Raw genomic sequence first — 21455 nt, forward strand, 5'->3', positions numbered from 1 at the left:
CACACCATGAGACATATTATAAGACACTCTCTCTCACACACACACACACGTAAGCATATATATCTTATTGATTGTCTGAAAGCACAACAAACACAGCAGATTTTCTCCCTTTTGTTTGTAGCCATAACCCTTGTACCTAAATAATGCCTGGCACATGGTAGGCACCTGATAAATATTTGTGGAATTAATTAAAGAATGATATCAGCTCTCAAATTTTTGTTTAAATAGAATGCTCACACAGTATTTTAGATTTTCTGGCATTTCTTTAGAGTAGTGTCTTTCCTTTTTTCAATAAAACTAGTTAGAAATCAAAGCTAGAAAAATGAATATACCAAATTATGGCTTCTTTCTGTAGTGCTTCTGCTCTGGAGAAGAGAAAGGCCCTAGAGAGAGAGAAGGAAAAGCATATATAACTTTCTTTTTTTTAGCGCTTGCTTGGTTGACACTGGTCAACTTTGTACTGACAAAGGAAGGGTTCCCTACGTGTGGCAAGAATGGTCTGAGCTGTTCATGACAGATATTGATTCCATGAGAATGTTTTCAAAATAATATGTTCATTTTTATTATATGAAAAACATATACTGCAGAACATATATTTATGAAAAAAGAAGGTAAAATGAAGAAAACCGCAAAATAGGTTACAACATAGGGAGGTTCCAGTTCTTGAGGGTTCTGGAATGTCTTATTAAGACGTTGATTTTTGTTGATTTTTGCCCTAAAGGCATCAGGCAGCCACAGAAATACTTTAGGTAAAGGAGCAATGTGTTCAGATTAGTGTTGCCAAAATCACCTCAGATATTAGGTGGAAAATGGATTGCAAAGTAGCAAGAATAAAACAGGGAGCCCTCTGAAACTCAGAAGATGGTGGCTTAGGTTAGAGTAGCAGTCCCTTGTAGAGAAATACAAATATTCCAGGTTTAGCTAGAGGGTAAAAATACACAGAATTTGGTGATTGATGAATTGCGTTAAAAGATAATTTTCAAAACAGGTAAAATGATGACTCTCATACAAATGTAGAATGAACATGTGTCGAAGGTTCTACTTAACTCATTAATTAAATGAAGGAACAATGTTGAATATTAAAACTGGTTCAAAGGGTAATTCAAAGAACTCACACATTTGTATATCCCGAATGATGAAATGAATATTCAAAAGGAGGCAAATCTAGCTTTGTGGACAGTGGGGGTGGGGTGGGTGGGATTCAGTTGAACCTCTGCTGGACAGGACATAATTTGCATCCTTAGAGACTAGAATAATTTTGCATTGTTTTCACTTACCTACAATTTACAGAGAAGTAGAATAGCTCCCACAGAATCAAAAACAGATAATTCTCGAAAGGTGCTTGCTAGAGAATGCCCAATTTTCCATTGAAGTGCAGATTATTCCCTAGAATTGCTGTGTGTGAGTGTGTGTGTGTGTGTGTGTGTGTGTGAGAGAGAGAGAGAGAGGAGGGGGAGGGAGAGGATTAAATATAGCTCAAATCTTGTATGAGCAACTGCAACCTCCGCCTTATTTACAGAATGAGTGTATATGTATATAAACTAGAAGTGAAATAGATTAAAAAGCAGGGACAACCTCCTTTTTGTACTTAATAACTTACTAATAGCATTTTCTATGGTGTACATATTATTTTACAACATCATTTCTAATGATGGCAACCTCTAGTTTACAGATTTGCCATGATTAATTAAACCAGTCCTCTGAGACATTTAGAGTATTTCCAGTGTTTTCTCCAAAGGACTCTATTCTCATATGTGTGCATATTTCCTTAATTATTTCCTCAAAGGGAAGTTCCTGGAAGTAGTATTTCTGGATCAAAATGTAGACATAATTCTGCCTCTAGAAAGGTTGTGCTAATTTACTTCACCACCAGTAAAGGGTTGGCATAGCTAATTTATTCCCTGTGGATGCTTTTTAAGTATTCTTAATCTTCTTTATACATACTCTATTTTATGATTAATCATCCCATTTTTGCTGGTATTTTTCTTTACAGTGAATTTAAAATGTATCTTGATACCCACTGTGCAATTTTCTCCAAATTGGCTTTTCTTTCCTTACAAATGAAGGATATATATGAATCTTAGGCATAGAATCATGTTGTTTACTCATTAAAAAGACTTTTTTCCCTTCATAAAATACATGATTCTGACCCAGTTCATTATTTTGGTGAGTGGAATTGGTAGCAGCCCGTATATTATGATTGGGGGAGGCCATAGAAATCACTCTTTTGTAGTCTTTAAGCACCAACTGTGAAATCCTGTTATGACAGAGTCATTCATAGGACTGGAAAGTTTTGACCTTCTTGGCCTCAGAGATCATCCAGGCCAATGATCTTGTAACTGCTCAATGGTTCATTTTAATCACTGCCCAGGTAGAGCCAAGTTACCAAGACAGAGGAATTGCAATAGAGAAATAGTTTAATTTACCTGGAGCTGGCTGAACAGGAGACCAGAGCCTCTGTAAAAATTGGAAGCTAGGGTTTTTCAAGGATAGTTGAATGGGCAAGGGAATGGGTGCTGCTGATTGGTTGTGGATGCAGTCATAGGTGTGTGGAAAACAGTCCTGTGTACTGAGTCCACTCCTAGGTGGAGGCCACAGGATCAGCTGAGTCAAGAGTCATGGATCTGGGTGGGGCTCTTGGTGGTTGCATTCAGCAATGCAAAAGCCTGAAAAGAAAACTGAAGAACTTAGGTTCTACAGTACTGGTGTTATCTGCAGGAGTAATTGAAGAAGCTGCAGATCTTGTGACTTCCAGAATCATGGCTGGTCATTCTTTACACCTACATCGTAGCAGAATAGCTCCTCTCCTTCTCCTAACCTGGCGGTCTTTCACAAGTTTTACAAAGGACATTTAGTTCTGAAGAAAAGCGATTATCAGTTAACCTATAAACTAAATTTCTCCCAATGTTAGCTTGGCCCAAGCCTGAGAATGACTAAGGGCAGTTTTGAGATTAAAGGCAAGATGAGGACTGATTAGATCAAATCCCTTTCATTGTCTTAATTTCCTCACTGTTAACAATTTTTGCAAAGACGGTTTCACTCTTATATAGGATGGAGGGGCGTTACTTGTGGGGCAAACTCCTATCTCCTTGTTGTCCTTGGTTAACATCTCCACCCTTGACTTCCAGATCATATCAACCCACACCATTTTCTGTGGCTATTGAAAAGCCTGAAAGTGACAGAGGAGACTGAGACTCTACAGGGATAGTGTCAGCCAAATTGGAGGGTTGGACACTCATGGAGAAGTGACTGGTCAGCCCCACGTAGTGGACTGTCCAGGCCAGTGGGGAGTCACTTAGCCTAGTTTGCCACCACCATGGCAAATGAAGAGCAAGAGGCTGAGAGTTAGAGAAGCAAGGAAGTCCAAGAAGAATTGAGAAGTTGCATGAGATAACATCTAATTCTAATATAGTTCGAAAACTACTTAGCTTGGGTTCCTGCACTTCTGTCAAAGACACTGACTATGTTATCACTTAAGGAGAGATAATATGGAGTTCTTTTCAAAGCAAATACTTCTTGCAGATTGCTAGGCTACATGGAGTCCTGAATTACTGTCTTAAGAACCCAGTTTCAGAAAAACTCTCTTCAAAACTATCACTGTGGGTGAACAGTTAGTGCCAGTGAGTGAACTTAAAATCAGAAATGCAAATGTCACGCTGAAATAGATTATCTATAAAGTAGTCGTCCAGATGAAAGAGCATATGGCTACAACTAAGTGTCTCTTTTTAGATTATGATAAGCATGAAAATAAACTTCTTACAGATGGATCGACCATCAGCCTGAGTTTATGCATCCCTAAGAGTCCAACTTTTCTGAAAAAATTCCTGGAGTAGTGGTTAAGAGCTTATTTTCCAGATTCAGGCAAACAAAAGTTGGAATCCTGGCATATTTCTCTTAGTTTTTGACCTTGAGTAAGATGCTTAACCTCACTAAAACAAAATTTGCTCATCTGTGAAATAGGAATAATAATAGAATCTGCCAAGCAGAAATGTTGGGAGGACTAATTGAAATAATGCACATAAAGGGCTCAGCATTCCACAGTGTGCACAACAAGAGTTCAGCCAATGCTAGGCATTAATATTAACATCCTGCTTGAGAAAAATATTTGATTTGTTTTGGAAAGTAGGTGCCAATAGGAATAGCACATGAGAACTGAGGCTAATTCAGTCAGTACTGTGATGATATATATCATCTTTTATGATTATATTTTAAGTTCTAGGGTACATGTGCACAACATGCACATTTGTTACATATATATACATGTGCCATGTTGGGGTGCTGCACCCGTTAACTCGTTATTTACATTAGGTATATCTCCTAATGCTATCTCTCCTCCCTCCCCCAACCCCACAACAGGCCTGGTGTGTGACGTTCCCCACCCTGTGTCCAAGTGTTCTCATTGATACATGTCTTCAGAGTTTGGAGAGAACGCTCTGAGAAGAGAAAGTCAATGGGATTACAGAAAGGGCATGCTGGCAAAATGGAAAACAATTTTCACCTACTTAGTTAAGTTGTACCTTAACTTCATAGAATAACTATAGAAACCTAACTGCAGCCCAGTGCTAGAGATGGGGATGCTAATGGATCTGCATGAGAAAGTGCTCTTCAGGATGGCATCCACATGAATTGTAGAACAGTGACTCCCCAGTGGTGGACAGGGAGACCAGACATTTGGTGGAGGGGGTTGAAAAAGCCTCAAGTCAACATTTTAATGGAATTTTATTGGAGTAGAATCTTGGCTTGTGGGGAGATGTGGAATGTATAGGGATTCCACAGAAGGCATAATTACTTCCATTTCTCCCTGGAGAGACTTATCAAACAGATTTCTATAAGATCTGTGCTTAAAAGAGTTGAGAAATACTACCGTAGACCAGACGTTGGCAAAGTAAGGCCCAAGGCCAAATCTGGCCCACTGCTTGGCTTTGTAAATAAAGTTTTATTGAAAGGTATCCACACCCATTCATTTACATATATTATGTGGCTGCTTTCATGCTATATTTGCTGAGTTGAGTAGTTGCAATAGAGACCTGGGGGCTCTCAGAGATTAAAACATTGACTCTTTGACTCATTACAGAAAGTTTGCCAACTCCTGTGGTGGATTATAAAGGCCTAAAGAGCCCCATCTTATCTCTAGAGTTTGCATGGAGGCAGTGTACTATTTCCTTTCAACAGGAATTTTGTCACCAAAACTTGCTGTTTCCTTCATAACTGTCCTTGAATCCTTTAGAGGTATAATTGTGATTCTGTTCAAGACATTGTAAAGGCTTACTATTATAGTAAAATTAGGAATTCTAAGCAAATTCTTAATTGTTTCAGCTGCTTCTTAGAACTGGAAATTTTGGTGAACTTATCAGAATATTCTTTGCTAGGAAAAGAAGCCAATAAAAAATGTTAGAGATTTTAAACCAGGGCTAAGAAATTATTAAGGGTATCAAATTTTAAAGGAAGAAAAGACAAAGGAAAAACAGAACAAATTATACATGGATTGATGATAATTTAAGGCTGAAAATTAGGTATAATAAAACTACCACCACCAACAACAAAGTACATGCTGAATGAGATTTTCGTGTAACTACTAAATCTGCCGTCCTTCTACCCAGGTTGTTGGAACTGTGTGATATGCTTATTTGCTTAAGCTTTGACAGTGGCCTGTGGAGATTGACTTGTTCAAATCAGGGGCTTTGAAGATACTCACAAAGACACATAGTTTTCAAATATACAATTTCAGATCAGCATGCATTCAGCTGTGGCAGTGGTCCTCATTTTGCCCCCCAGAGGATGTTTGACAATGTTTAGAGACAATTTTGGATTTCAGTCGAGGTGGGAGAATCTGCTACTGGTATTTAGTGGGTGGAGGCCAGAGGTGCTACTAAATGTCCTACTGTGCACAGGAAAACCCCCCAACTATAAAGAATTTTCTGGCCCAAAATGTCACTTGTGCTAAAATTGAGAAACATGAATGTATAGGAGGTGAGATATTTCAACATGGAAATTGTACTGTCATTGAAATCTCATACAGTGTATTTACATTAGGATTACCTATCTTTATTTATTTATTTAAGACTCTGTCATGAGGCTGGAGTACAGTGGCACAATCTTGACTCACTGCAGCCTCGACTTCCCTGGGCTCAGGTGATCTTCTGACTTTAGCTTCCCAAGTAGCCAGGACTGCAGGCATGCACTACCACACCTATTTTTATATATACATATTTTTATAGAGACAGGATTTCACCATGTTGCCCAGGTTGGTCTTGAACTCCTGGACTCAAGCAACTCACCCACATTGGCCTCCCAACATGCTGGAATTACAGGCATGAGCCACCGCACCCAGCCAGGATTAACTACTATTTATAGCCAGTGAAACTATTATAGTTCGAATAAAAGATTTCTCTTTTAAATAAAAATATGTTAGTTTAAAAAGTCAATTTAAAGAAAAATGTTAAATAATACTATCAATGACAAGTAGATTTGTTACATAAAATATAAAGGAGACAGTTGAATGAATTAATTTTTAAAAACTGCCCTAAACTATTAAGTGAATGGGATTATTTTCAAATTGTCATTCTTTGAAACAATGTCAGTGTTAATCCAAGTAGTTCTCACATGCTACCATATTTAGTAAGTCTTCCTATTTTATTTTTGCTAAACAATACTGAGATATTTAAGATAAGCTTTTAGTCCTCTGGATACTTAGTGGCTCTTCTGGTGTTCTTAGGACAGTGTGCTAGCAGTTGAAATTGGGAGTTTAGTTTAATGGATTACATTTCCCCTTCAGTGTCTCTCTCAAACTCAAGATGGCAGCTCATGCTGCTCTGTTTCAAAGGCCACCATGTGCCACCTTTTGCAAGCCACCCATCTCAGGTGTCCGCATCCGGAAGCACTTTTAGAAGTCTTTGTTGGCAGCCCCGAGAGGGAGACACAGTATCGTCTGAAAGTACTTTATAAATATTTATGACATTGACTTGCAAATTACAGATAAAATACCTGAAAACATAGTGAAGAGCAAATTTGGTCCCAACTGAAGAGGTTTTGACTCAGTAGACCTTGGCTAGTCTCTAGGAATCTGCATATTTAGCAATTATCCTGAGTGATGCTGGACCAGTGAGAATCACTGAGGTATGATATATGACAATAAAGGAAGGATCTTGATTGCACACATTGCTCACAACTTTGGTACTGTCTACTTTTGTACTGTGTATTTGTATGTTATAGTTTGACATCGCAGACTGCCTGTTCATTAACCAAATTTGAGTTTTCCTTATCTTCTAATGAACCAATATGTTTTCATTTGTCCTTACTACTTAATAAACCAAAGAAAAATAAAAAATGAGAAAAAAGTCCCCTGGAATTAATACAGATGGGTCCAAAATGGAAATCATTAGGCATGCTGAAATTGAAGAACCTTTAGCTTGCATTCAGCAGCTTTTGGACATAAGCCAGGCAAACACTGGTTCAACTGTGAAGAAAATGAACACATTTTTAAAAATGTTAGAAATGCTGTCATTGAAGTTTGGATCTGAAAACTGAGGGATAATTAGGAAATTTAAAATATCTTTCTTGGTGAAGATATCTTTTCTTGCAGTGGGCATAAATTTTGCACACGTTTAGCATGTTCAGTTTTTGAACACATTCTTGGGGCATGTACAAAAGCAAGAGGTTGCCAATAGTAGAATGACAGCAAGAAACCTATTTTTCACATCCTTTATTTGAAGAAGCAGAGTGACAGTCATTCCCACTGTAATTACAGTCCTCAGGTGGTGGTAATATTTTAAGGGAGCCAATTGTCTCATCGGTTATTCAGACATAAGCAAGATGTTGATAGGACTCTCCTTGCCAACCATAGTAGTGAGAATGTTCATTTTCATGGCTGAATCTCCACCCTGAAAAGGATTTGGTGCTTGAACTCTTACCAATGGCTCTTGTAACTTGCCTTCTTAGAGTTACTCAGTCTAGTGGTTAATTAGACTGATCTGATGGCAAAAAAAAAAAAAAAAAAAAAAAAAAAAAAAAAGGACTGGAGAAGAATGTAGATGACATTTGTTAGATTAGGCTGTAATTTTAAGATCTTGCTTTAGTATCTGTACATCTTACTGTCTTTTTAAAAATTTAAACATTCTATTTTGAGATAATTATGAATTCACATTCAATTGTAAGAAATATTACAAAAAGATCCTGTATCCTTTACTCAGTTTCTCTGGTAGTAAAGTCTTCCAAAACTACAGTACGATATCATAACAAATATATTGACATTGATATTGATGTAGCCAAGCTACAGAACAGTTCCACTGCCACAAGGATCCGTCATGTTAACCTGTTACAGCCAAACCCACATCCCTGGGCTCCTTCTCTCCTCCACCACCACATTCCTAACTTCTGACCATCGTTAATCTGTTTTCCATTTCTATAATTTTGTCACATCAAGAACGCTATACAAATGCAATCATGTAGTATGTAACATTTTAGATTTGGCTTTTTTTTTTTTTTCACTCAGTATAATTCTTACAGAGATTTACTCAAGTTGTTGCAGATATTAATAGTTAATTTCTTTTTATTGCTAAGTAGTATCCCATCATATGGAGGAAATACCACCGTTTGTTTAATCATTCACCCACGTTATCAGGCTTTCGGGTTTTGGCTATTTTGAATAAAGCTATGAATATTCATATACAGATTTTTTTTTTTTTTTTGTATGTGGGGGTAAAAGTTTTCATTTCTGTGTCATAAATTCCTAAGAATGAAACTGCTGGTTGTATGTTGCTTATTTCATTTTTTTTAAGAAACTACCACTGTTTTTCAGAGTGGCTATACCGTGTTACATTCCCACCAACTATGTACGAGTCATCCAATGTTTTCACCTCCTTGTCAGCATTGGGTGGTGGTGGTATTATTATTATTTCAGCCAATCTGATAGGTATGTATGGGTAGCCCTTGTGGTTTTAATTTTCACTTCCCGCATAGGTAGTGCTATTGAACATGTCTTCATGTGCTTCTTGACCATCTGCACACCCTCTCCGGTGAGATGTCTGTTCATCACTTTTTCACATAGCAAAAGTTTTCATTTTGGTGAGATCCAGTTTATCAAATTCTCCCTCTGTGGATTGTGCCTTTGGTAACAGGTCTAAGAACTCTGTCCAGACTGTGATCTCTCTTGCATTTTCTTTTTATCGTTTTATTTAATATTTAGGTCTATTTTTAGCTATTTTTTATTTAAGATGAGTGTTTTAATGTTTAAGTCGACGATTTCCCCCCGCCCCATGGATGTCCAATTGCGTCGGTACTGTGCATTGAAAAGCTTGCTTTTCTTCCACTGAATTGCTTTTCCACTTTTGTCTCTGTGTTTTCATATTGCTTGGTGGATTTAATAACTGCAGGATGGAAACCAATAGAATTGACTAATTATACTAATACCTCTGGGTATTTAAAAAATAACAGAATCCTCTTTCATTTAATTTACAGGGTTTTTTTTTGTTTTGTTTTTGTTTGTTTGTTTGGTAGTCTCTCTCTGCTGCCTAGGCTGGAGTTGAGTGGCATGATTTCGGCTCACTGCTGCCTCTGCCTCCCGGGTTCAAGCAATTCATGTGCCGCAGCCTCCCGAGTAGCTGGGACTACAGGCATGTGCCACCACTCCCAGCTAATTTTTATATTTTTAGTAGAGATGGGGTTTTGCCATATTAGCCAGGCTGGTCTCAAACTCCTGGCCTCAAATGATCCACCCATCTCAGCCACCCAAAGGGCTGGGATTACAGGCATGAGCCACCGTGCCCAGCCATAGAGTATTAACTTTTATTAAACAAAACAAAAACTAACGAACAAAACCAAAGCCTATTCTTATGATCCAGAGAAAACATTGTTAACATTTTGGGTTGTTTTTTTTTTTCATCTTTTTCCATGCATTTTTAGTATAGTGGAGATCATGACCTAAATGAAATTTTGTATTCTGCTTCACCCTTCCCCACAATAACATATTATGAACACTTTCCTATGTTCTTGGAAATTCCTTCTGAAACTTGTTTCAAATGAACCACCTATGTTATCCTGCAGATAGATAACTTACGTACTATAGATGTAGTATAATTTACTATATAAATATTATGTATATCATCTATATTACTATTTTTATAAAATAATTGCCTATGTTATCTTATAGATGCATAACATTTATTATAGATATATTCTATATATATACCATAATATGTACTACATATTTACTATATGTGTACCATTTATTATATATAGCTACTGTTACTTTATAGATAAGTAGGTATATTGCATTATATATTATAGAAATATTATAATTTACTTTGTGATTCCTTATTGTTGAAATTTGAGTAATCTCTAATTTTTTTATTGTAAATAATGCTGCCAACATTTTATTGTACATTCGGTGGGATCAGACACATATCTTATCCTCTTTATTTAGAGCTAAACTTCGGAGTAGAGTGGATTTCCTTTTTTCACCCTGAACAAAGCAGTTAATTTATGTTCAAGTTTCTGAGACAGAAGAGAAAAATGGAATATATAAACATTGCAGACAAGTAGTAGTTAACTTGAATTCCTCCCACATCTGCCAGGTACTGATAGAATTATAATAGGTTTTTAAATTGACTATGGTTTGAAGGACCAAATATTTTATGTAGACTTTGTTTTGATTCTTCTTATTAGCTCAGAGGTTCTTAAACTTTGTAGTGCATAAAAATTATTTATGGGTAAAGTATACAAAACCACATTTGTATGGTAATTGTAGGTGATTTAAGGATGGAGGATAATCATGACTGAAGAGAGTCCACTCATCTGCCCTTGAATATGGAATTCATTTTGTTTTGGGTTTTTTCCTAAGGATAGATTTCTGTTCTTTTTTTCTTTCCTTTTTTTTTCGTTTTGAGACAGAGTCTCGCTCTGTCGCCCAGGCTGGACTGCAGTGGCCGGATCTCAGCTCACTGCAAGCTCCGCCTCCCGGGTTCACGCCATTCTCCTGCCTCAGCCTCCCGAGTAGCTGGGACTACAGGCGCCCGCCACCTCGCCCTGCTAGTTTTTTGTATTTTTAGTAGAGACGGGGTTTCACAGTGTTAGCCAGGATGGTCTCGATCTTCTTACGTTGTGATCGCCTGCCTCGGCCTCCCAAAGTGCTGGGATTATAGGCGTGATTTCTATTCTTTTAAGGTTATTTATTGTCAAGTGACCTTTAAAGATCACCAATCAAGTATAACAGTGCCACTCAGACATTTGCCATCAGTAAATACTATTATTAATTTATACTCATTTGCCGGGCATGGTGGCTCACGCCTGTAATCCCAGCACTTTGGGAGGTCGAGGTGGGCGGATAACGAGGTGAGGAGTTTGAGTCCAGCCTCACCAACATGGCGAAACTCCGTCTCTACTAAAAAAATACAAAAATTAGCTGGGCGTGGTGGCGCTTGCCTGTAATTCCAGCTACTCAGGAGTCTGGCAAGAGAATTGCTTCAACCCGTGAGGCAGAGGTTGCAGTGAGCCAAGAAAGCACCACCTCATTCCAGCCTGGGCGACAAAGTGAGACCAGACTCTGTCTCAAAAAAAAAAAAAAAAAAAAAAAAAAATTATACTCATTAATTTTTAGGTTTAAAAACGTCTCACTTTATTTTGCTTTTTGAGAACTTTTTTTTCATATGCTCATTAGCTCTCTGCATTTTCTCTCTCTAGCATTACTAATATTTTAATGTACTAGTATATTTTTTACTAGTTAGTTTCTTCAGGGTAGTTTTGATTGCTAGAATCAGACCCCCATTCAAGCTGGCTTCATTAAAAGTTGCAGTGATGTTGATGGTGATGGGTTCCTTGGGATATAGATGATTTCCAAGAAATCCGGAGGAAAGGCTAGATCTCAATATTAGGAATTGGAAGATGGTGAAGAACTAAATTGTCTCTTTTACCTAGAGTAGAAATGATCTAGTTCCCTGTAGCGGGTTCCACTGCTTAACTCTCCTGCAAGTGATTCAACACGGCCAACAACTTCTGTGTAAACCTACCGGCATTGGCCTTTCAATTTGGTCTGCACCTCTGACAGTGATCTTGAGGTCTCTGGGTTGAATATCCTAAGCAAGAATTTGGTTGGTGTTAATCAGCCAATTATTAGCTAGTTAGTTTAGTGCCTGGTCCAACTCTTCACTATCCATTATTAAGAATATCACATGATAACCATGAGCTGTCAGATTCTAGGATGGGCAATGAGATCTTTAGCATAGACCAAGCCCATGATTTTCAGATTTAATTGCACTTGAAATTCTAGCATGCGCCTTGAATGCCTATTTTATTCGTCCTTATATGGGATTTTTATCTCTGGGACTTTTTCTGAAATAGACCTAGTGATATTGCTATCAAAGCATGAAGAAATTTATCTTCAAATACTTATTTCCTTTTGATTCCAGTAATTGTCTGAATGACACAAAATATGCCCATTGTGGAAAGAATTTTGATTTTTAAAACTTTATTTTCCCAAAGCAACATCACGTTTCTGGCTTGCAAATATTTCACAGGTGGAAACGTCAAAAAGAAAACATTTAAATGCAAATGTCAGTCAGGGGAGATGCTGAGCTCAGTCTTTGTATTTCCTTCCAGATTTATCAACGATGCTGGTTAGTATTCAAGAAAGCTTCAAGCAAAGGTCCAAAAAGACTGGAGAAATTTTCTGATGAACGTGCTGCATATTTCAGGTGTTATCATAAGGTAAGATTCAATTGCTGTAGCTTTCCAGAAATCTGTTTACAGGGAGGCAACTGGAATTATTGAGTCTGAAGACTTGCCTAAATTATTTAACAAAAGTACAAGCAATACCTTTTCCAAGGACAAAACACCCCTAAAATAACATCTGCTTGCTAATTGTTTCAAGTAATTGACTAATGTAAAGTCACTCTTCTGGTTTCCTGCTATATGCTGTAGCTGTTCTTGTTGTTTTCCAATGTCTGCTATGGGACTTATCATGTTCTTATACTCCCTACACTGAAACCCCGAGAGGATGAGGACTGGATCTCATTGTGTCTCAGACACTGCCTGATGCAGAAAGACACTCATTCAATGCTTGGGGAATGTGGGGGGAGAAGGGAGGGGAAGAAGCAGAAAACAGGTAACTGTGGATGAAGAGGAAGTTCGACCCATTTGTTGATTTCTTTAAGTTTGACGACTAAATTTTCTTAGTCGTAGTGAGATTTCCTCACTAAAAACAGTCATTGTGTGTTAGAACTCATTAAGGTAAGTACAAGATTTACTTACCACTTGGTTTCACAAATTAGCTAAGTATTTCCCTCTACATGGCAGTATATTTCCATGGTCCTTGTTAACACGCAGCCTATGTATTTTCTTTTTTCATGAAAACGTGTGAAAGCACATGGTTAACACTCCTCCAAGGCTCTGGTTATTTTCATGTGGAGAAAATACTACTCTTTTGTCTGTGAAGGAACTATGCTTATTTTTATGATAGAACATTTTAATTTTGGCTTTCCATCTTGAAGATTCTTTAAGCCTCATTTGGTGAGAATTTACTGGGGCCAGGCTTCTTTGCCATTTAAAATTTTATGTGAAACCAGTCGATCTATTAGAACAGAAACTTGGCTAGGTGGGGGAAGTGAACAGTCTTTCCTTTTGTGCAAATCCACCAAAAGTAGTGACTTTTTGACATCTTATAAAGAGTCTATGTTGACACTTTGGTTTATATGATGATGAAAACAGTAGGGGAAGCTGCATTTCTTCTCAAATTAGAGAAATAAGGACTATGCTATACTTTATAGGCACATCTGTATGTACATAAGGGAAGAATAAGCACAAAACAAGCTTCTGGGACAGGTAGGAAAGGGAGTCAAGGGTGGCATCTTCCACGCGTTTCATTTCCCTGTCACCCCATGAAGCAGTTCCACATTCCAAGGCTTCCACTCCCAGCCTTCCTTCTCTCCAAAGGAGAACCCACTTATACCTTTTTGAATCCAGATTTCCTCTATCATTTATCTTTCATCTGCCAAATATGAAATGACGCTATTCAAATATATCTATTTTTTGTTCTCAGGGAAGAGTTGTTGAATTGCGAATGTATTATTTAGGCACAGTGATCCATGAAGCCAGTGATAGCATAATTCTCAACCCTGCAAATAATCTTGAGCCAAACTCTCCACTTCTATAACACTCCCAACTATTTGTTTCCAGTCATTTTGAATCAGATGTATTATGGCCCAGCTATCCCTCATGTATCCAGTATTTTATCTTTTAACAACATGGCGAGCAATGCTATAAGGGTGACTTGCTTTATTTTAGCTCGAACAGCCTTTTCTTTAAAGGAGAATCAAAATACCCAGGAAGATGTTTGGCTTATCATCTAGACACAGACAGAGCTTTAGGTGGCCAGAAATTATAGTTACACATCAGGTCTTCTCTTGAGAACCTTAGCCAGTCTGTAACTTTGCAATTCACCACGAGGACCTGTACTGTTTGGTCATTGTGTGTGGCCATTGATCCTTTTTTTATCTTGGTAGAGTTCCAAATATGTCTGGTTCTTCACAATCCACATATCTGATTCTTTACAATTCCGTATGCCAACCTTTCTGAATGTAGAAGAAATAAGAAATAGGCTATGTTTTACTGATAGACCTATACATACCTAAGAGAAGAAAGAAGATAAATGAGGAATACGTTATAGGAATTCCTCAAATCCCATCCATTGGCAAATGATGTTGGCCGTATGCGCAAAATGTATGGAGACTCTGAACACAGCTCACAGCCTCTACTGCTACCACTGGGGTCCTAGGCAGTGGACTGCCAGATTCTTGGGCTTCTAGAGTCTGTTCGAAACACTTGTATGACATTACAACATTCTTTGCTGCAACACTCTCAGCCAAGGTGTTATAATGGTCTACGCCAGTGGTCCCCAACCTTTCTGGCACCGGGACAGGTTTCATGGAAGACAATTTTTCCACAGACGGGGTTGGGGGTGGGATTGGTTTCGGGATGAAACTGTTCCACCTCAAATGATCAGGCATTAGATTCTCATAAGGAGCAGACAACCTAGATCCCTAGGTTCACAATAGAGTTTACACTCCTATGAGAATCAGGAGGTGGAACTCAGGCAGGAATGCTTGTTCACCTTCTGCGGTGTAGCCTGGTTCCTAATAGGCTGTAGACCAGTACTGGTCCAGTACCCATCTGCTACCCAGGGGTGAGGGTCCCTGGTCTATGTGATCACATGATTTGATTTCCTGCTGCCCTTTTAACCTCATCTATGAGTTTCCTTAATCCCACCTTCCTCTGCTCCAGGTGCCCTGGGCTCCTCTCTTTCCTTAGAAGATGCCAAGCACCTCCTACCCTTTACACCTGCTCTTCCCTTTTCCTGGAATGTTCTCCCCCAGGTACCCACAGAGCTCACTCCCTTACTTTGTTCAGTGCGTTGCTCAAATTGTTCCTCTAAGAGAGGCCATTTCTTGACTCCCTTGTTGGAAATAGAACCCACCTAGTCACTGCCTTCCACATCCCTCTTATTTCTCTTCTTAGGAGGCACCATAACATAACGCACTTGCTTGGTTGTTTCCTATTGTCTTCCTCTTTCCCCCGCAAAAAATAAGATCTACAGAGACACGGTTTTGGGGGACATGGGAGACATGATTCACTATTAGTTACCAGAATCTAACACATAGTGAACACTTTTAAAAGTATCGGCTGAAAAGCAAGAAATGTAATCAATAGAGGAAACGGAATACATACAGATGTCTATGTGTCATACTTTTATTTAGCTTACCAGAAGAAATCTGTACTTGAGGCATCTGAAACCAGAAAAAGGAATTTTGATTTGAAGAAAATAGGGTGGGCAGTGATGGAGGCAGAAAAAACCAGGATTTGGATGTTTTAGGAGGACAGAAAAATATAAAACCAAAATGGATGAAAAAGCTCTTGCTTGAATGTGAAATGAAGAAAGGGAAGTTGAGGACAAACTTGCTCTATTTCAGACTCTACCTGCTGGCTCTGGAATTTAATATGTAAATCTTTGGGGAACTTGGTAAGCCACATTCTCTTTCATGTATAATAATCATTAACCAAAGTTCAAAGCATTAGAACGGAAGAATTATCTACATTTAGCCTCCAAGCCCTTGATGAATTCCTGTAGCTGATTCATCCTCTACTCTTTTAGATCTGATACATTTAGTATTAATCTCTCGGGGCATATAAAAAGCTGGAGTAATTCTGAGATATGCATTTTTCATCTAAAGGCTGTGTAATTTATGAATCTTGATAATAAAATACTTGGGTTATAAGTAGCACACCGTGACCAAATTTTAGAGTTTATTCTAATATAAATAAAGCAATTTCCAAAAGAAATGAGGAAATGTACATCATGCTATTTGATAAATACGGAGGTGGTGTGGTGCATGCAGACATATCCCGCCCGGAGGAAATCTGTAGCATTGATAAGAGCACAGTACTTCTCCCATTTTATTTTTAAAGATATTATTAAGAAGAAAATACCAGTTTTGCATATCTGACTCTTTTTAGAAGTTTCAACACAAGAAAAAGACTGTAGAATTTTAAAATTTGGTACCCCCTCACTGAAAATGTAGCTTGAGGTACACTCCTGCAAAAACTGGAAAATAAATATATGAATAATGCACATATAGAACAATTCATTTTTCATTTCTTTACTTCCACCATGAAGCACCCCTCAAGCACCCATAGCTGTCAGAGATGGCTGTGAATTTGATTAACTGTAATTCCAACAATATTAAGACTCCAGTGACTTGAAATATAGTTCCTGACCTTCTTGTTAAACACCAGTTCCATGTTTTCATTCAGGAAATAATGTTGCTTACACTAATGAGAAGGGGATGAAAGTTTCTGTGCATAGTTTTACTTTTTCAAGATGAGTAACACTCGAGATGAAATAGAGTAGAAAGACGACTATCGACCACTTTTGAGACCAAGGCAAATGGTGTGGCGGGAAGTATGCGGGTCCTGGATTTAGGAAGTCTGAGTTCCAATCCCAGCTTTGCCACCGTGTATGTCTGACAGGTCACCCTCTTTCTGTGTAAAGGTGGCCTCCGAGGCAAGTTACACATTCGCTTCCTCATCATCACACATGGCTGAGTCTGCAAGGATTTGGTTCACCTTGGACCAGAAGAACAAGTCCAGCAAATCCTGTGTTTAGTGTTTCCCAAAATGTGTATGACAGAGTGTATCGAAAGAACCTTTCGTGATTAAACATTGTGTGGTCAAAGAAATTGGGAAACGCAACATTTATGGCCCCATCTTTGAGATTCATAGCCCACTGCAGCCCCTCACAGGCTCTGAAAAGTCCTACAGGTAAGAAATTGCAGGGACTTTGAGTCAGCATTTCCATGGAACTATTTTTTTTTTTAAATTATGTATTCCAGGGAACAAATAAATTTAATTCTAGGGAACACAGTCTGGAATATGCTGCTCTCATGTGTTACTTATTGTTGTTTCAACAGTAAACAACTAGGGATGATCGTTTCTACTTTATCAAAATCAGGGTTAATGTGTGTATTAAATGAATGTGAATGTATTTGAAAAGGGAACAACTCTAACTGTAGGGATTAATTGCCATTATTTTTATTCTACCAAACACCTTTAGTCTTATTTGTTCTGTCATTCTATCCTTTATATAATGACTAGGTCACTTGTATCTCCTAAGCTCAATGTCCGACCTTGTTCTTGGTTTCTGCAAAAATAGGATTCTAGGTTCCACACAATGAGCTAATGTCCCAAAATTTATTTCTCTGGAATTTCATCCAACTTATCTCTGTGTATGTGTGTGTGTGTGTGTGTGTGTGTGAGAGAGAGAGAGAAATAACTTTTTCTGTACTAATGATTCATTCTTTTTTTACTCAGTTTCTTCCTCATCTAAAACATTTCCTCTTCCGATATGGCTGTCTATAATATGTCTTTTCAAAATCATAAAATGTTATAGCACCCCCTTCAATACTCAGATATTAACTTTGGAGTCATCCCCTCCTCATGTAGGAAACTACCCACCATGCCATGTTCTAGAAGTTTCCTAAGCTTATGCCAAAGAGGGCATGACTCTTTACATCTTCATAAATTAAACTATGGATTATAACTCTGATGTTTCTCCCAGGTGATAATTCCATACCCATATTTCTAAGGAATAGGTAGAAGAGGTTAACTGTAGTACAAAAAAACCCTATGTTTTCCAATTTAAGTACTTTTTCTACTCAAGGAAGTATGAGTCTGCACCAGCGTGCCAAAGACTCCTGAAACACATTCAAAACTGAATGGACTCTTTCCTACCCGAGCTTGGTTTCTTTTTTTCTTTTTTTTCCTTTTTTTTTTTTTTTTTGAGATGGAGTTTTGCTCTTGTTGCCCAGGCTGCAGTGCAATGGTGGGATCTCAGCTCACTGCAACTTCCGTCTCCTGGGTTCAAGTGATTCTTCTGCCTCAGCCTCCTGAGTAGCTGGATTTACAGGCATCCACCACCACGCCCGGCTAATTTTTTGTATTTTTAGTAGAGACGGGGTTTCACCAAGTTGGGCAGGCTGGTCTTGAACTCCTGATCTCAGGTGATCCGCCCGCCTCGGCCTCCCAAAGTGCTGGGATTACAGGAGTGAGACACCGCGCCCAGCCTGAGCTTGGTTTCTTTATGGGCTTCTGTGGCTCATTGTACGGCATCAAGATCCATTCTGTTATTCAAGGCAGAAGCCAGGGAGTTTTCTTTGACTTACTCTCTCCCGTATTCCCTCCCAAATCAATCTGTCACAAGGTTTGCATGCAGCCCTCCCGCTGTATAGACCCCTGTTCTTTCCTGGTCCGTGTGGCAAACATTTATCCATCCCTCAAAGTCTCTGCTCTGTCTTCACCTCCCCATGAGTCTTCTCGACTTTCCCTGAGGTGGTTCATCTGCGGGACCCGCTCTGCCTGGATGCACTGGTCACGATGAAAGCAGGGCTTTATTTTCACGGTGGTGGCAGGTTCTGTCCGGTTAGGGCCGATCCCTTCTTCTTTGGTAATGGATATCTGATTTCTCGTTGGAGACAAGGCAACCCATAGTAAAGACCCCTGTGCAGCGAGATATGTTCTTGCAACTGATTCCTGGCCTCAGGGGAATAAGCACAGAAGACACATGCCCTTCTTTTTCTCTTGCTCTTTCCTGCTGATTCGAAAATGGGCGTCAGCCATCTTGGCCCATGATACTGGAAAGCTTATGGATTGAGGGTAGCACAGCAACAGGTAGAAGCCTAGAATTGGGTGTTCAGGGCTGGTCTGTGCTCCCTGACACTGTAGAACACCAGGGCAGCCCAAGGCTACCTACCTCTGGTTTTGTTTTATATGAGAGGAATAAACTTCTTTCTTGTTTAAGCCTTTATAATGTTGGATTTTCTCTCACGTGCACCAGAGTCCTAGCTATTAGAGATGTAGTAAAATTTCCTCATCATCCAATGCACTGTGGATAGGGAATCCTATTATTCACAGTCAGGAGTATCCTGACATGGTCGCTGTCCACTGGATTTGAATTTCTTGAAGATAGAAACCATGCTTTATTCATCTTTATATCTATCTTTCCAGCATAGTGTCTCATGCAAAGTAGGTGCTTTGGATTCCACAGACCCTTAGGGTTCCCAGGAAATGATTCTTGGCCTACTTATACTAGTATTGCATAGTAGAAATGTTAGGGAACCCCGGTGTATTGAGAATTAAAAGGGTCGTGCGACTCACATGCCAAATTCTCTGTCATCTGAGCACACGCATAATTTTGTCTTATGGAGAAGACCCTCTAATAACAGAGATAATGACATCATATTTTAAATTTTACTTATTATTATTATTATTTGAGACAGGGTCTTGCTTTGCCACATAGGCTGGAGTGCAGTGGTGCTATCTCAACTCATTGCAACCTCTGCCTCCTGAGCTTAAGCAGTCCTCCCACATCAGCCTCCTGAGTTGCTGGAACTGTAGGCATGCACTACCATGCCCAGCTGATTTTTTAATATTTGTAGAGACAGGGTCTTGCTATGTTGTCCATGCTGGTCTCAAACTCATGGGCTCAAGTGATCCTCCCTCCTGGGCCTCCCAAAGTGCTGGGATTACAGGCACAAGCCACTGTGCCAGGCCTCATTTGTACATATATTTACATTTTAAAAAAATCAATCTAAAACATGCAGAAGGTTAAGAAAAATCAAATGGTATTGAAGAGCTTATCACGAAAAGTAGTAGTGCCTACTTTATTCCCACCCTTCTGTTGTGGGTTGAATTGCGACCTCCCAAAAATATATGCCTAAGGTGTAACTGCTGATACCTGTGGATGTGACTTTATTTGGAACTAGGATCTTTGTAGATGTATTCAAGTTGCAGTGGGATTATTGGATTAGGGTGGACCCCAGTCCCATAGCTGGCACCTTACAAGAAGAGACACAGACCCACAGGGAGAAAGCCATGTGAAGACAGGCAGAGACTGGAGTGATGCAATTAAGAGCCAAAAGTGGCAAGGACTGCCAGCAGCCACCAGACCATAGGAGAGAATCATGGAACACTCTTCCCCACAGCCTCCAGTAGGAACCAACCCACCAGCGCTTTGATTTTGGGCTCTGGCCTCCGGAACTGTGACAGCATAAATTTCTGTTGTGCAAGAACCCAGTACTTTGTTACTACAACCCTGTTCTAGGAAATGAATTCACCTCCTGAGGCTTAATCACCATTGTCATTCCCTGGTGTTCATTTTCCTGGTGGTCGCTTCTGTAACTCTCAATGATGTGTTTATAACTTTGTTTCTTGTTTTATTAACTTCCAGCATTACCAACAGATTCCTCCCCTTTAGAAAGTTAATGGTTTGGCTCATTTATGTAATCACATCAACTCTTTCTTCTTACTTACAAATTGTAACCCTTACTTTACTTTCAATAAATATTCTACTGTATGTGGAACATTCAGTAACATGCTTAAACCCCTGTGCCCTTCCCCATAAATGTTAGAAAGTGATTCTTATATCAGTCTCATTTGTTAATGATCTTATTGCCTGTCCCTGTTGCTTTTCTCTTGTCTATTTGTCAGGTTTTTTTTTTTTTTTTTTTTTTTTTTGCTTTCCTGTTATTCAGTACAAGGTTCTTGTCTTACAGCAATGTGGGCTCACTCTTGTCACACGTTCCATTGTTTCGAGAGAGACTGGAAGCAAAGATCTTTTAGTTGATACAAGAAAGGACAAATTGAATATCTCTCTAGGTGACTGTCCTGAAAGCTGCCTTTAAAATTTTTTTAAATCTCTTATTTACCCCTTGAACTAATGCCAGAAAGAGAAAGCAATGGTATTCCTAGGAGGCAACATGTGACACTATGCTTAGTAGGTCTACTATTTTAATATGTGTAAATTACAAATAAAACTATCATCGTACTTTATTTGCGATGGACCTAGACTCCTATTTTCTTTCAGTTATTTATAGTATATATATATATATATATATATATATATATATATATATATA

General features: G+C 38.7%; 1 protein-coding gene across 1 annotated transcript in view; it reads left to right on the forward strand.

Moving 5' to 3' along the window:
- The window catches only part of DOK5 (docking protein 5), a 172862-nt gene that overhangs the window by 66104 nt on the left and 85303 nt on the right, over positions 1 to 21455 (forward strand). The window contains exon 2 of the mRNA XM_023189579.2: positions 12592 to 12699. Coding sequence (XP_023045347.1) covers positions 12592 to 12699 — 108 coding nt within the window. The remainder of the gene's footprint in view (positions 1 to 12591; positions 12700 to 21455) is intronic.

The sequence above is a fragment of the Piliocolobus tephrosceles genome, chromosome 20, assembly GCF_002776525.5.
Source record: "Piliocolobus tephrosceles isolate RC106 chromosome 20, ASM277652v3, whole genome shotgun sequence".
Lineage (NCBI taxonomy): Eukaryota > Metazoa > Chordata > Mammalia > Primates > Cercopithecidae > Piliocolobus > Piliocolobus tephrosceles.